Source organism: Gordionus sp. m RMFG-2023, chromosome 3, assembly GCF_954871325.1.
Source record: "Gordionus sp. m RMFG-2023 chromosome 3, tfGorSpeb1-WG-v2, whole genome shotgun sequence".
Taxonomy (NCBI): domain Eukaryota; kingdom Metazoa; phylum Nematomorpha; class Gordioida; order Chordodea; family Parachordodidae; genus Gordionus; species Gordionus sp. m RMFG-2023.
The window spans coordinates 17,080,749-17,099,126 of record NC_088777.1 but is presented as its reverse complement, the minus strand read 5'-3'; the positions used below and the strand labels follow the sequence as shown (position 1 = coordinate 17,099,126).

Sequence of the window (18,378 nt, the reverse complement as noted above, 5' to 3'; positions counted from 1 at the left end):
TGAGGAGATAAAAGCAGCAAGAGATTGGGGGCGGTAACCAATTCCATTATTTTTACATGGAAGAGAGGTGGAGCCACGATTTGTCTGAAAATTTTATATTGAGAATACATGTTTGAATAGAGATCCTTGTAAAGAAAGATTTTAATATTTTTTTGATTTGTAAAAAAAAATATTAAACATATAAAAAATATTAGTGCCTTGTTTTTTGCAAGAATATTAAAATATATCAATTTGTTTCACAAAATTTAATGATATTTTAAAAAATTAAGCCTGACCCGGCTCGGTCCTATATTCAGTCCAAACCACAATTATTTAAAAAATAGGCATGGCCTGTAGCGAGATTTGCAGATCTCTAGTCTCAACATAAAATCAGTGGCTTTGCTAGCTTTCTCAACTTGAATTTTTTAAAAAATTTCTCTAAAAGGTTAATTCTATCTAAAATTTGGAAAAAAAAAATGGAAGTCCTTATCTAAAAATGTTCGAAGGTTTTTCAGGGGTCTTGAGTCCCTGCATTCTCTCAACATGTTACTAGACAAAATATCAATTCTAAAATCTTGTTATTTTTACAACTAATGGACAATTAGTAATATATTTGAAATAAATCTCAAAATAAAATCCTTATTCATGAAAAATTCGGCCATCTTATCTTCAGTTCCTGTTGACCACATTTTTAAGCGAATTTTAACTTCAACTATGAAAGGCTCTTGCTTAGCAGACGAAAAATTTGATAAAAAAATATTTGAAATTTATATCTAAATATTTTATTGTGGTTTTATATTACAGAGTTTTCCATTCAAAAAAAAAAGTCCCAATCAAAAAAGGAAAAGATTTAATCATAAAAGGAAAAGGTCCGATCAAAAAATCAAAAGGGTCAATCATAAAAGGAAAAAGTTCAATCAAAAAAGGAAAATTTCCAAAAAGAAAGGAAAAAGACCGATCAAAAAAGGAAAAGTGTCAAACAAAAAGGAAAAGTGTCAATCGAAAAAAGAAAATTCCCAAAAGGAAAGGAAAAGTGTCAACTAAAAAAGGAAAATCGTAATTTTTTTTAAATTTCTTGTCAATTTTTCTTAAATTTTTATTTATTTTTGTTATTCCTACTTTTCCTTTTTTGATTGAACCTTTTTCTTTTTTGTTTGACACTTTTCCCTTTTTTATGAACTGTTTCCTTTCTTTTTAGGAATTAACCTTTTTTGATTGACACTTTTCCTTTGATGATTGACCCTTTTCCTTTTATGAAACTTTTCCTTTTTGATTGGGATTTTTTCTTTTTTGAGAAACCCTGTATTATACACTATATTTCATGATATATACAAACTAAAAACATTGAATCAAGGGGCTAACATAATATTATTAGAGGCAACTATTTCTAAAGGGTTCCCAATAAACAACTAACGCGAACAAATTCGTATTATTAACATGTTTCCATCATTAACAATTATCTATATAGTGCAACCCTACTCAATTTTAATTTAATTTTAAAAAAATTGTGCTAAATATATATTAATTTAATCATACCATGTCGAGAAATTTCAGTTTTCCAGCCGAGAAAACAATGGCGTTAGGGGCAGTTCCTATAGGAAGCATGAAGCAATAAGAAGCTGCCAAGGTAACGGGGAACATAAAGTACAGTGGGTTAACTTTGATACTAACCGCCTTTATATACATAAAATATTTAAAAATATAATGCATGTCATTAAAAAATTTTTTTTTTCAAATTTTGGTTTTTCAAAGCTCACAAAATCGGATTGTAAATGAATAATTGATGAAATTTTTGTTTAAATAAGTGCGGATTGTAGAATTAAGTAACTACTATAGGTGGATAATTACTATATTTTTAACCGGTTAAAAATTCGGCTAAACCAAATTTTTACCGAAAAATATCATTTTTGTCTCGGAGTTTTTCTTAAAAGATAGCAGCTCAAATTTGGAAGAAACTATTAGAAAATAAAAGGCCGTAATAATAAAGGATTTTTTCCGGCAGGCGCCTAATGATTGAGCCTAATTAGCCGACATTTAGCCATTACACTACTATAGTAACTACATTTGAGCTGTGAAAAATAATTTGCTATTAATTCGCTTAAATAATTTAAACAATTGTTTAATAATCCGATATTTTAAAAAAAACCCCGCCGCTATAACGTAAACAAGGGTTAGAAGTGTGTAGTGCTTCATTTGCAATATTCAGAATTAATAATTTTATTAAAATAAAAACTTTTCTTAAGGTCTAAGAAATAGGGTTTTTCAAAGTCCAGCAATCGATATAAACATAAAAAAGTTATCAGAGCTTTAAATACATTAAGGGTACTAGGGTAGCACATTATGCTCTCCGACAAAGAAATCCCTGTCCATATTTTATTACTCTGCTTCAAAAACAACCTTCATCATAAAATTAAATTTTACCTTTATTTGATAAATGAATCAGAAATTTTCCTTTCTTATGAGATGTGATAATTTATATTTATTTAGATGAAGGGTTATTCTAAAATTTTCCATTATTTTTTATAAAATATGTTTATGAAGTATATAGTTAGTAATTTTAATTAATGTGCACAATAAAAAATCTTTTAAACTAAATTTTTATTCATTTGTATTTGTAATTTATAATATAAAAAATATATTCTTGCTAGAACCCCATAAGATAGAAAAATTTCTGAATCATTCATCATCAAATAAAGGTAAAATTTATTATTCATCCATCATTGAATAAAGAAGAAAATTCTTATTCCCCGTCATTCTTGACCGGTTATCAAAAATCTGTAAATTTATATTTATGTGCTCAATCTATCTATTATAATAATCCTCAAATACCCTCATCTGAGGGTTTTTTCAAAAAAAAATCATTGAGTAAAAAAGAAAATTGTGATCCCCCATCATTCTTGACGGGTTATGATCTAGTATATTATATATGTGAAAGTTATCATTCAAATATACACCTTTTTAAAAATTAAAGTCTTCGTAAATTTTTTGAATTTTAAAAAATAATGGTACAATAAAAATAAAGGTGGTCGTTTTTTATTGAGGCAGAGTATAATATGTATATATCAGAGACCTGAAGAGGTCATTTGCACGGCTTCGGATTCTTTTTTAAAGAATTTTTCGGTTCGGCCCAACCCAGGTTATATTTTAAGGCCCGACCCGGAAATTTTTTTTAAAAAATTTTTCGGCCCTGCCCAGATTTTTTTAAATATATTACATTTATTCTTAATTTTTATAGCTAATAATGTGGGTATTTTTTAAAAAAAAAAATATGCCATGCCTGGATTAAGGGCACGACAAGTGAGTAAAACGCAGCTACATTATTTCAATATAGTATGTATAATAATTCCCTATGAATGTCATAAATAATTATGAGTAAAAATGACCCCCCCCCCTCCCTGCTTAAAAATATTTTGAGCTTTTGCCCCCTTTTTTTTTGTACTTTTTTCTATTTATAAATAATCTTCAAAATCTATTTTGGATTTAAAATATAGTTGTCCGAAGTTTTTCTCTCATGTAAAAATAAAACTAGTTATTTATGTGAACTTAGAGGCCTCGGCCTGGTATTGGGGTAAAATAGAAAAGTGTGGCTAGCTTCTAAAGCCTAAATGGAAACGAGCAAAATATTTAAATTTGTCAGATCTGCAAAATTTTTGTTGGGTCCTCTCACGCCATCCTCTCCAGACACTTCTAGTTTAGCCCAGGTTCCCTCTATATTAAGATGCACACTTTATCTAGCCAGGGCAAAATATTTGCTTCAAATAGAGTTATTATTGACAAGTTACACAGATTATATATAAATTGAGGTAGTATGTATATTTATATTTTTTTAAAGGCGTTTATAAAATGTGTTATATTTACGATTTCCGAGATTATTGGAAGCATTATACTAGCTGTGGCGATATTGTTGAGTACTTCAGTGATTAGGGAAGTAAAAGTCGAAAATGTGATGACCAGAAGTTGGTGTGGGAATATACGCAATATATCAAAAGACCTCACCAAATATCTTGAGAGCCCAGAAGCCTGTCATGGGAATAGAAAAATAATTATAATATGATTTATTGACAAATTAAATTTTATTCGAAAATATAGGTGAAACTAAGTTATATCTAATTTTAAATAAATTTAATAAACATTTTATTTTGTAGCAAAATATATATTCATTTGAAATTACAAGCTAATAAATTAAATGAACCTTAAATCCAGCAGCCATAGCTAATCCACCTCCTAAAAGCAAATTAATGTCCCACATCAAGTCATGATAGATATCCTTCCATATTAGCAAAGGCTGATAATCAGGAATTTCTCCTTGTGGTTTATAATGAAACGTTACATTTTTAAATTTAATTTTTTTTAGTAATATATTTGTATTATTATTATTATAATGTTCTAGTATAACTTTCGAAAAGGCAATATTATATTATATTAATTTTGTATAATATTTTCTTGGAATTCAAATATCAAAATAAATTTATAAATTATAAATCAATTTTATATACCACTATTATCTTTGATCATAAGCACGGACCTAAAATCACAGGGTAATATGAAGAGCAGAAGAGCAATTAATAGCGCGGGTGTCGCATCAGAGACATAGCTTTTATTTAAATGTATGTTATATGTTGTAATAAACTTACATTAAAATAAATATAAACTTTTTTTCAAAGAATATCAGCCATCCTGGAATGAATTTCGGATTTTTGAAAATCCATAGACCAACTAGGGTGATAAATAAGCATAAGATTGTGATTTCATTTTGCCTTTAAAATATATTTAAACAAAAAATTATATAAAATGAAGAAGTAAATATTTCAATTTTAATTCTTAAATCGTATATAAATAATAACATTACGGGAGTGGGCGGAAGCCTGCTCACAAAAATGCTGTTTAAGCTAATGGTTCTATTTTAAAAAAAACATTTTTATATATACGCTTTGATAAAATTTTTTAACAATTTAGGACATGATGCCACTAACCCGGTATATACTTATAATGTAATAAAGTGATCAACTCATATATTTTTCTACTCCTTATACATATCTAAGGACAAAATCTAATTTTCTTTAAAATTAAAAATTCTATATACCTTTATCTTATAGTAACAATTATTTATTCTTGTATTTATTATTTTATTTTAATTGATTCAAAATGGCGATTTTCGAAAAAAATAGTGAAAAAAACATAATATATAATTTATCGTTAATCATAAACAATATAGTCTCATATTTAAATTAATTATTAATATGTAGTGGTCATACTGTACTACTACTCACTGTGAAATAGTTATCTACCAACAAACTTATATAAACATGTATTCAAATGTGTGGTATACAAAACCGGATTTTATTATAATAGCACAATGTAAAAAATGATATTGCATATTACCTAAATTTTCCTAGTTTATTTAGTTGTTCCCTGATGAACGATCTAGGATCTTCCGTAGATTTTTTATTTCCCATTTGCCGAAAGGTTTCTCTTTATTAATATATTATAATAAGTTTTAAATGTGCTTTTCAAGAATCAAGTTAACCAAAAATAATTACACCAGATGTAATAATTATATCAAGTTTCTTCAGTTGTAAAATATAAACCAAAAACAATCATAGTACCAAATCTTATCGATAATTCATAATGTAAACATTTTTTTAGTAAATAAGTAAAATGAGGGGGCGCAAATTATCATAATTTTATAGGATTTCGTGTAAACGAGAGACTAACATGTATGCTCTATATCATGAAATGACTGTTGGATTAATATATGGATCCACAATAAATAATAGCAATATTCAAGTGGCACTTTTATTTTTAACCATAATATCAAATTATTTTATTTTACTTAAATCCTATGAAGTAAAAACATAATTGCATCCATGTTAGAATTATGATGATGAGTGCACCCGGAAAAGAATATAGAAACCACGTCACAAAGCTTATTTCCGCTTTGGCTCCGAACAGACTAATAGTTTAATAAAATAAATAATTAAGTTTCAATATACTATAAATTAAAGGTCAACGGTTCTGTTTTCACGATTTAGATAGAACCTTGTTGGTTTAGCTTTTAGAGTTTGTTCCATGGTTCAGTCTCTGCAATCGGTTAGCAGCTTCCTATTTTATCATGAGAAATTAACAATTTTTTTCCATCAGTTTTATATCTGAGCATTAGCATTTCAGTATTTATTCTTGAGTATTTATGAATTTGTATTTTAAGCGTCTAAATAGGCGCCATTATTTTTGTTATTTAATATATTCGAACTAAGATCTTTTTTCATTAAATATGAACTAATATTGGTATCTCAAATAAATCTTATTCTAATTTTAGAGAAAATTTAGGTCACCATGCCCTTATATATTCAATTTTGATGATAATTACGTATAATATTTACACAGTTAAAAATCCGGTCATTATCAAATTTGGAGGTGTGCCAGTGAGGGATGCCGTTCCGCCTATATTACAAGCATAAGCGATCCCTATAAATATACATTTGCGAAGGTTTTGCAATTTGTCATCATCGTGCCTATAAAGATAAATTTTGTCTAAATTTTTTTTAAGACTGAGTCATTTTTTAAAATAATAATTAGAACTTAATAACAAGTTGTTCATTAATTAATATAATATCAATCTTTAATTGTAGCGAGTTATTATATTATACACTAAATAAAAACTCAATGAAATATATAACATTATTAGGTTCTAATTTAATCTATTTAAAATAAATATTACTTTGACAAGCTGGTGCTGGAATCAGAATCGATTAAATCTTCTTTATCTTTAACATCATTGATGATAACTACCGTTTGTTCTAGTATCAAATATATATTTTTAATTAAATTGGTTATGATTATAAGCTAAATCTTATCGTTAACTTATATAAAACAATTTTTTTTTTACTATATTAATATTACTATATATTTCGTATTGGGATCAATGATGTATATATTACTAGATTGGCGATATACTAATTAAAAGTGTACACATATAGGAGTCAACTGTAGCGTAATTTTATGGTTTGATCTATCATTATATGAATGACCATTAATGTCATTTAATTGAAGTCCATACCCAAAAATAACGTAACAGCGGTCTCCTATGTAAGAACACTTAATGCATTTAATGAATGAATCGCCAATCTAGTAGTACTTATACATCATTGATTGGGATATGGAATCCATGGGGATTTGAATTTCTCAATTTTATATAATTTAGAGTGGGCGAAAACGAATCCTAAACTATATTCCCAAAAACAGGAATTCATTTAGTTTTATCAGATTTGACTATGTTGAACATAAATATAAACCATTTTCTTTTTCGTTAAACAATTCGTGTTTCGATATCGTTTTGGCTTTTGTGATCACCGAAACTTTCTTGAACTTATGAAATTCTTCCATGACCCCAATAGCTACTGGCGTCATTAGTACTGCGGTGGCGGAGTTGTTTATCCAAATGGATATGAAGAATGTGGACATTATGAAGCCTAAAACCATCCTTTTAACGGTAATTGTATGATAGATATACTTTTTGAGAAAAAATTGACTATATTTTAAGAATATATTTCAGGATCATAAATATTTTTTAAATTTTTGTTCCTAAGTTCCTATATCATTTAACACAGAATCAACAAAAGGAATATTTTATATTATTACTAGACCCATGCGACCGACCGATCCAAGTGCAATCATGAATTTAAATCGGTCAGACGCCAGACTTTTTTTAGGCTCGGCTGGATTTGGACCGGATCAGAAGTCTAAAAAATTCAAATTCTTTTGTTTCCCTAATATATTTATGAATTATTTCTAAAATTAATCACAACATTGCTTAATACAATAGGAATTCAAACCTATCATTAAACCGGTATTAACAATTATTATTTTTACTAAACCTAAACCTATAAGCCGTTTAAAAACCGAACTTCTAAAAAATGCTTGTAAACCGGGACCTTTTGATATTTTAATCCTTTTAAAGATGACTAAGTTGTGACTAATAAATAACAATAATTATTAGATCTATTTCTATAATGTTATTTGACGGTGCTGATACTCAAGTTAGCATATATATATGTTCTCAGCCCTAAAATTTATTCTTCCTTCTTCTAGATATATTTTGGCAGAAGATAATCTTGATAATATTTTAATTGTATATGGCTTAATATTATTTTTTAAGAGAATAGTGATAAAATTTTTAATTAATGTTCTTTTCTTTAAATAATTTCAATACGCTTGTATGCGAAAAGGTTTGAACCGGTATTTAAAAGTTTAAACCGCGATATTATTATTTATAACAAATCGAACCCCGTTATTTTTATCTGAACCTAAACCTGAACCTATATTCGTTACATTATGAATCCCTGGTTATTATCCCTTAAGCGCATATAATTTTTCCGATTTCTTTAAAATATTATACTAGAGTCCATTAAAAAAAAATTTGGATCGGATCTGGCCTAAAAAAAATAGGTTCCATGCATGATTCTAGTTATTTATTACTAATTAAATATAATTTTAATATAGTATTATATATAAAACCATAATTTTCATACGGAGGGGGGCATCAGGGTTATATTTTTTATAAATAATTTTGGTTTCATTTTTTGGGGGAGAAGGGGTTTAGGCATAATTTTGCAAATTTACCAAAGGACCCCCCCCCCCTCTTGGTTACGTCTATGAATCTTATTCTATATAAAAAATTTGATACAATAAATATACATTTTTTAGATAAAAATTAACTTATTGTTTTATAAAATATAGTAAAGATTTTACCATATAGGTTTAGAGCCTGAATGCATCAACATATTTAAGGCTATTCTTTTGTGCAAATTGGTCGATTGAATACCTTTCGCTAATATGACAGATGCGAAGAATAAGAGGATAGGATCCTAATATCAGAAAAAGAAACGAGATTATTTTGTGTGATTTCTCTTAGGGTATGATAAACTTATTATATAAATTAAATTGATATTAACAATTATAAAAAAAGCATCAATCAATTAAAGTATATAACTGTACTAACCAACGTCATAAAAGCTCGCCAAAAAAAATTGGGTAAAAAAATTTATATAAAATGGGAAAAAAATATTAGAAAGAAATAATACATATAATAAAATTTTGTTAATATAGACAAAAAATTGCTTAAATTTAATAATGTTTTAAAAATGACCCGATTAAGATTTTAGCCAAAATAATATCATGTAAGCCTGGAGATTTTGCTCATAGATGGGGAAAGGTTTAGACCTCTATTTACCAAATCTCGAGGTTACATAATAGTATTTTGGCTAAAATCTTAATCGGGTCGTTTAACAACACTATTTGAAATTGAAACATAAAACATTTTATAATTTCAATTCAAAAAATTAATCAAAAATGAGGATTTAAAATCGTTTTTCTGGCTTATAAATGAATTGCCTGAAAATGAGCGTTAATTATTCATCTGCTAATGCATATATATATATTATTAATATTAAAAATATAGGATTTTGATTGTATTATGTGATGAATACCCAATCCTAAAAATTAAAAAGTTAATCCTGACAGAACAGGATAAAGGCATTATTTTAGAAAAAATTCACGATCCAAGCAAATGATTGTAAATGCATAAAAGGAAGTGACTTGTTGAAAACTAAGATAGCTGTCCTTGAGAGGCTTAATAGATGAAAATAGACATTTAAGCTTTAAAGGAATTATATATAAATGGAATTTCAAAATTAGTAGGAATGTTTCAATAACATCTGCGCTACATTTTTCGTTTTAAAAGTTATGTATGCGATGACATTAATATTAACCTGGACTGACGATTCATTTATTAAAAGTGTGCATACATGACAGTTGTAGTTAAGTGACATTGGTTGTAGTAGACGCCATAGATTTGTCTAAATGCCTTTCAATGGCAGACTTAAATTTATGTGGACTTATTAATGCTTTCTAGGTTAGCATTCATGTCATTGAAGGTTACACATAAAATTATATCAAAAGTTTATTTTAGTTCTTATACCCAAGAAAAGCTTATCAAAATCTACAAAGTAAAAAAAGACTAATATGGGTTAAAAAAACACATATATAAATGGCCTAAGCGAGGAAACAAAATTTGATTTGAAATATTTCAAGCCTAAAATCTTTGGTTATATGGAAGGAAAATGAATTTAATTCGAATTATCTTAAAAAATTCCTTTCCGCAAATGTCATGCTGTGGGGTTGGAGTCGTATGGCAGGAAAAGGTAGGAAATTTGTGTAAAATAACAATCAATGAAATTATAAACTTATTATTTGTTAACAGATTTTATCATTAAATCATTTGAAATCGTGCTTTTCGTATGGGGAATTTATCTTTCGGCTACAATGTCCAAGTTATTCATCAAATAAATTAAATATTTTGTTATTATATATAACCTTAACCAATAACTTGTATCAGACTTAAATCATATCAAGAGTTTTGGGAGAATTGTAAGAAATGATTCGAATAAGTATCATACAAGTGAAGAGATGATTATAAATAAAAGAATAGTGGCTAATCCCAAAAGAAAGATTTCAAACTTTTATTTATTAATAAAAATTTAATATTATGTTGTTTATATTATCCTTTATTATAAATTAAATGAAAAATATCTTTTAAACATATTTATTCTTTACGAGCTCTTTAAATTGATATTTTTGGCGCAGAGGTCAAAATATAAAGCACAGCCCGGATATAAATTTTTCTACTTTATAGCCTGGCCCGGATTTTAAAAAAATGTATTTATTAGACTCGATCCAAATTTGAGGAAATGATATTTAGACGGGGCCCGAATTTTTATTCCAGGAGTTTTAAAAAATTTCGTTATTTTGAATAATTTTGGTCCTATTTTGAAAGGGAAATTGAAAATATAAATATTAAATGAATATTTAAAGTTCCATTATAAGATTTTTCAACATTATCCACTGATTAATTGATGTAATTTTTTTAAATTTTAAGCCCGGACCCGATTTTTGTGATAATATTGTTTATCGGTTCTTTCCAGAACAGGCCTGTCTGATATCTTAAAATTGTTTTACAGATTAATTATACTAGATGTATACTATTAAATTATTATCCCCAATTATAATTATCTTAAGATTGGAACAAACCTTAAGAGGTAATTATCTAATATCGGACTAATTTTTTATATGAGTAAAAATGATTACCTGAAAGTACATCGATGAGACATCTTTGACATTCAATATACCAAACATGGGAAATAATAAAGCTGGGATTAGAGATGAAAGGGCTAATGGAAGAGCTTGAGATACTAGGAATCCTATGGTTACAAGACAGACATAGGCACATCTGATTTCCTGACTCGAAAATAAAGTAAGTTTTATTATAAATAGATTTTTTAAACAATTAGTATTATATAGTGTATATTAGTCCAAGACTATGCTCGAATCAGGAGCATAGCTAGGACCTTTTAATTTTTCAGGGCTCAATGCGTTCTCAAAATCTAAAATTATTCATAAATCAATATATATTTCTATTTTTTGCTTCAATTGTATTCTAAAAAAATTGTGAGGGGCTCTACATATGAACAAGGCTTCCTTAATGACCACTTAATACAATATATTTAATTCATATAGAAAGATATAGAAATATCATAGAGGACTAAGTTTCGAGACATTTTATCCTTCGTGACACTCCTGCCGTGATTGATCTTATGTTATGGCATTGCATACAAAATACTTATAGTGCGTTCAAATCTTACGATTTTGAGGCTGCGTTGAATCGCAAATAATGAATTTCAAATGATAACGGTTAAAAAGTTGCTATTCTAACTTTGAGTCACAAATTATTTTAAAAATGGCAAATAAGTTTCGAATCTTTTACTATTTTCACTTTTTAATATCGCCTTAATTATACAAAGGTGTGTTTTTTATTTCTCTTGAATCGCAAACATAAATCGGAAACACTAGATTTGAAAACACTATTATTTGCTCAAAATCTATAAATGGTGGTACTCCCATTAGATGATTATTTACATATTATATATTATGTTAATGTTTTTAACAGAGTTGTTTAACGCTACTTTTAAAAGTAGCGCGCTACCGCTACGGCTATTTGTTAAAAAAAGTAGCGCGCTACCGCTAACGCTATTTGTCAAAAAAAGTAGCTCGCTATTAGCTACTATTTTTAAAAGTAGCTTTACTTTTTAAGCTACTTTTTATAAAAAAAATTTACAAACAAATTTTTTATTTTTTGCTTATAATATTATTGTATAGTAAATATATAAAAATTAGTATTTATAAATATTAAAATATAGTTAGTTTTGATTATAAAAAATTTATGTAATAAAAATAAATATTTATGATGATTTGTTGCATTTTAATAATAAAATCATTTCAATATTATCATCCCCAAGTCTAGAGCGACTATCAGAAAGTATAAGTTTTGCTTTATTAAATAATCTCTCGACACTAGCACTTGAGGGTAAGGGGGTATTTAATCTTATATACATATTTTTAGTTTAAGATAGATCATCAATAATTTTATTTGCAAGTACATCGTATGTCTGGCATCCTATTATCATTTTGAGGGCTAATGCCACAGATCTTCCTTTTAAAGTTCTAGGGTCTAGCCAATGGCCTGTGATTCCCAAATAAGCTCAAAAATATTTAATCAGATCAATTTATAAATATAAATAAGTTTTTACCTTCTGTTATGTGTTCAACTATCTCCCGTGGTACATATATATGATATCTCTGATAACTCTACTATTAGTGCATCTTTTATCATTTTAAAGTTATCTGCTATTTTATTCATTAGTGTCTGGCGGCATAAAATTGTTGTACCAGGGGATAGAGTTTTAATCATCATGGTAAATGATAGATTATCAACTAAGGACATTGGCTGAACTGTATAAATTATAAAATCAACAACAACTTTATCAGCCAATTTCTGAGAAATATTGTCATTTGCATTATTAATTAATTTGGTTTGAATTGAATTAGTCTTTTTGGATTTAGAGTTGCCTATACCATTATTATTTAAATGTTTCCCCATTTCCTTAAAACTCATGAACAGTCTTATAAAATAAATATTATTAGAATGTAAAAATGGCAATGTACCTTTATGTGTTTCTTGAGGTTATAGCTACTGGATTGATTTGGGGAAATATTTTTTTTTACATTTTAAACAAATAAATTTGAAACCAATTTTGGTTATATATTTATTTTAAAAAATTTTCAAATCTAGGGAATGGGTAATTTGTATTATAGCTATTAAGAACATTTTCTTACCTTGGTATTATCCATTTCATAATATCATTGTCTGAATCACTTTCAACGATTTGGATATCCATAGGCGATGACATTTTAAATTATTAACACGTGATTTAGTTTTAAAATACAAATGAAAATATAAATTACAAATTGAAATTATATTTTAATTTCAAAATTAAATAATATATCAAAAAAATTATAATTAATTATGATATTATATTTAAATTTTCATGTTTATACTTACCTTCATTATATTTTTTAAAAGTAGCGAAGTAGCGGCTACTTAGCTACTTTCAAAAAAAGTAGCGCCCTTAAAAATTAAATAATTTCAAAAAAAGTAGCCGCTATAGCTACCAAAAAAGTTAGCGAGCTACAAGTAACGCACCACTTTAACAACTCTTATTTTTAAATTGAATTAAACAAAAAAGTTTAAAAAACATATTTATTATTACAAGAGATTATAATATATTATAATGGAATAAAAGATGCTTTTCGATAACAATTAAGTAGGTAAAAAGAATAAGGATTTTTTACTACTTGTTATCACATAATTGTAAGGTGTTAATAAATATTAATAAACAACATTCATAGAATACATCAAATCTATGACCTAATTATTATCAAGAGGAATTATGGCTTCGTTAGTTTTTAGGCGGGCTAAAGTTTAATTTTTTAAATTTTGCTAATCATTTAATAATTTAAATAAATAATATTTAAAAAATGATCAAGATGAATATTAGAAAGTATTTTATAAACGAGTTGGTTATCGGTTCTCTCCTTTTGATATTTATTACAAATGCCACCCTCTCTGAAATAAAAAGGAAATAACGCACTATAGTGTTTATAATTTGAATAGATGCATCTAGAGCATCATGTTTTTCCTAAAGAGGCTTTGTTGTTTTAATTATCTTGCATTTTTTAATCCAAAAATGAAATTTTTTAATTTGCACATTTAAAATACATTACTTGATATAAAACGCTTCAATTGTAAACATACTCTTAAAATGAAGTAGAACGGATTACTTTTCTAAACTTAAAAAACAAAGAAAATAACATATATATATATATATATATCTTAGTTATTAAATCTTTATAAATTTACCTTAGTTTTATAGGATATAATTAAGGGCGAGAATATGATGGGTATAAGAAGAGATATGTAGAAATTTTTAATCTTCATAAAGCGTTTAAAGGCACTTTTGAGCAAAGGAACGATCGAAAACTCACTTTTGACCTTAATAATCCTTTGCTGGATCAAATCGAATTCATTCATCATAAATTTTATTTTAACTTGTTTTAAATATTAATTTTTTTTTAATTAATACACATTTATTATATATTATTAAATTTAGGATAATAATTTAATTATTTATAACAAATTTATTTATAACTTTTTTTTTTGAAAAAATAAAATTATGAAATAATTTATTCCAAATTTATGCGTTATATTTTAAATTTATGCATTATATTTTAAATTTAATTTTAAATTGTAAATTTTTTTTGAATAAAAGATATGAAATGTTAATTTTTTTTTAAAGAAAAAGTATGTAATATATTTTTTATAAAAGCTATAAATATAAATATCGTTTAGCCTTATGAAATCAAGATCAAGGATTGTTTTATTATTTATAAATTTTTAATAGAGCAGAATATTTATTAAATTTTCATATCCAATATAATCGGTCCGATAGGAAATTGATCTAATTTTATTTAATTAAAAAGGGTGTCACACCTCCAAAATAAATAACAAACACGCGATAAGTTAATATTTGATCATAATTTATCCTCTTTTTTTTGGATACCATTCAAAATTTATAGGGCATGCTGGTGGCATTAAATATTGATTCGCGAAAATGATGAAATTTTTTTTTTAGATGATATGGTTTTTTAAAGCTTTAATTTATCTTCCTTATAGATAGGAATAAAAATTACGTAATTTAAAATATCATTCCACCTTTCATTTTATCATCAAACGAAAACAACTAAAAAATATGATTTAATAAAATTAAATTTATGGGTAAAAACTTAAAAGATACTGCATATACTTCGCATATAACATTACATCAATAAAGTTATTTAAACATATCTAGATATAACATACACCAATAAAATATATTTAATTGAAAATAATTTAAGTTCTTCGGAATATGCCAGATGGCTAGTCCCGCCTAAAGAAATTTTTTTTATGTTTATTAATAAGTTTGCCATTGTGGGTGCCTAGTTCCTTAGAAAATGCTAGGGCGAGCTCTTCTAAGGTGTTTAGAAATAATAGAAATATAAATTAGCTCATTCGAAATTTCGGAATATTTAGAAATTTTCAACTGCTCCTTTTTTTCCGTAATGTTTAATTTTTAGATGGAGGAAGTCAGTGGGTGGACAAAAGAATAGTCCAAGACTAGGAATTAGCCTCAATTTCAAAGAATTTGAGATGTCAGGGGATTTTCCATCAAATCGGGAAAAGCACCAGATAACAAGTTACTATAACGCGCTATAAAATAGGCAGGTATAGCAGATTTTACATACATAAATTGTGTAGATTGCTTCTAATGTTACAAATGCTGCAATAAGGCCAAGTCATTGACGGAAGAGCTTCAGAAATTTTTATTTTAGAAATTTTTCAAATTTTTTTTTGAATTGTATAAGCTGTTGATTTTGACTAGACCTAATATAGTTTAGGAGGAATTTTAGGTTTGAAATATTTTAAATTTCTTTAAAAAAAAAATTCACATCCATTATCCTTTGATGCTAATCGATTATTCGTTATTTTTAAAAAATTATCTCAAAATTTTTTACATCGGATGATAAAATTTGAGATTACATGAATTTTTAAAAATCTATTGGCAGGGCATGTAATTTGGAACGTAATTTTATATAAATCTTAATAAATATTTAATATATAAATATAGTAATTTCTTATATGCCAAAATTATTAAAATAGCTGTAAAAATTATATAATAATACCGTACAGATAAAAAAATAATAACCGCTGGGAAATAACCAGAAAATATAAAAAGCAATTTAGCATGTCCTTTTAATAAATTTTGCCAAAAAATGGGAATCCTTACAAAATAATATATTTTTTCACAATGGTATTTTAGCATATATATATTAATGAATATTTCTAATACAACATAATATCATTATAAATATAAACAATGTTCTAGTAATATGCAAAACATCAATCGTAATAAACTAAAATCAATTGTTAAGATGTTTGCCAACGTTGCAGATTGGAATGTACCTTCAAGTGCTTATAAAGCTGAATAGGTAATGAGACCAAATAAAAATATACTAATCGAGATAGATTCAAAGATAATCACACATGAAAACAAAATTAATATTAAAGTTTGGAACCTTGGAGAAAAAAAATGGTTCAAGTACTAAATATTTTCTAAAAATTAGTTACGGTTCTTAAAAATTTATTCTAAAACGAGTGTGTGGTTTTAGTTCCAAGAATTTGAAAGAGAGATTTTCGGGATTCCGGTTATTTGTATCGGTTCCAGGGGTTCCGGGTTTTGGTTTTAAACCTATGGTTAATATTTAATGGATCTTATCTTTATAAAATAATTAAATCGAATACATTTGGAGGATAACAGTGTGAAAGTGTGATTTACACTTTTAGATATTTTGCCTTGAAAATAACTTAAAGCACTTGCCAATTAGATATAAATGAATAGTATAACCTACTAATAATTTCAATTTTACAATCTAAGATTTTCTGCCTACTTATGAATCTGACAGTTAGATAGAGCTGCCTATATTGTAAGTAAAATCTGCATTGGGGTCTTTTTGTGATAAAGAGTAAGCGCCCTGGATGACCAATGCGAGCCTATGACATCACCAATAAAATAGAGAACACATCCATGGCCGAAAAAAATATTAATGTTTTATTTCCTTCCTTAACCTTCCCCCTTTCCCTTGATTGAATATCACAATTATTAATAGAATTATTTAAATTAGATTCATATCTGGTTAAAGCCAGTTGCGCTCCTTTAAAATAAAGTAACGAGTATAACCTTTATTGCATATACTAATATAATATAACCAAAAATATATTTATAAGATCTTTAAAGCATTGGAAATGCACCGATATAACTTTCATTTACCGATTCCGTCTGACACTGCAGGATACCCTGCCCCATACTGTATATAAAATAAACTACTGAAAAAACATATACACATAACAGGAGTAATAACTAAACCATATTTATTTGAATTTCATGAAATTTTGTTTTTTAAAAAAATATTATTTAAAATAATAAAAAATGAATTTAAGACTTTTTTTTCTTTATTATCTTTTCGGATTGTGTTTAATTTAATTTAGTTTACCTTTTAATTACAAAAGATACCAGTTAGGCGGAAAATATATAATATAATACAATTAGGTGATGAAAAGGTAAATAAAGCATTTTCCAGGAAGGGAAACTTTTAAAAATTATTTGTTTAATAAAAATGGTTTCAAAAAGACGAACTATTTTTCACGATAAATTATAAAAATCAGAGACCTACAGGTCCTGTCCTAAGCCCGGCCGGGTAAAAGGGTTGGGCTGCATTTAAATTTTTAATTATACCCAGACCGTACCAGACCTTAAAAATTAATATTTTAAAATACCCGGGCCGTGCCTAAAAAAAATGTTTTTGAAAAAAATACCCGGGTCGAGTCTGGCTTATTATGCAACCAAATATTTTAAATCGCCATTATTAAATATAAAAATTATAAATATATATATTTGAAAAAATATCCGGGTTGGGCCTAAAATACCGGGCTGTGCCAAAAAATTAAAAAAAACAATTCGATCAGGGTCGTGTAAATGGTATATCTGCATCTGCAGGTCTCTGATAAAAATATTTGATAATAAATTTCATTCATTATCAACTATTGGTATCGGAAAAAAATATAACGATACCGGTGGATACCATGAGTATTAAGCCCGGTACATCTCTCATAAAAAATAGATATTAATCTTTAATAATTTACCTTGGTGTTATAGGATATAATCAGAGGCGAGAATATGATGGGTATAAGAAGAGAGATGTAGAAATTTTTAATTTTCATGAAACGTTTAAGCGCACTTTTGAGCAAATGAACGATGGAATGCTGACCTTTGGCCTCAATCCTCTGCTGGATCGAATCGAATTCCATCATTATAAATTTTATTTTAACTTTTTATAAAAGTTTTTAATTAAAAC

At 26.9% G+C, this 18,378-nt stretch overlaps 1 protein-coding gene across 1 annotated transcript; it reads right to left on the bottom strand.

Annotated features, from left to right (window-relative positions):
* Positions 1-1,509: 1,509 nt before the first annotated feature.
* On the bottom strand, positions 1,510-18,363 carry LOC135926478 (solute carrier family 13 member 1-like). The gene is made up of 13 exons (XM_065462368.1): positions 18,167-18,363; positions 11,122-11,271; positions 8,728-8,843; positions 7,272-7,459; positions 6,698-6,776; positions 6,360-6,491; positions 5,813-5,932; positions 5,362-5,451; positions 4,632-4,736; positions 4,476-4,573; positions 4,172-4,284; positions 3,838-3,999; positions 1,510-1,653 (listed from the first exon to the last, which is right to left on the bottom strand). The coding sequence occupies exons 1-13, from the start codon at positions 18,332-18,334 to the stop codon at positions 1,510-1,512; spliced, it is 1,665 nt and encodes a 554-aa protein (XP_065318440.1). The 5' UTR covers positions 18,335-18,363.
* Between the last annotated feature and the right edge of the window lie 15 nt (positions 18,364-18,378).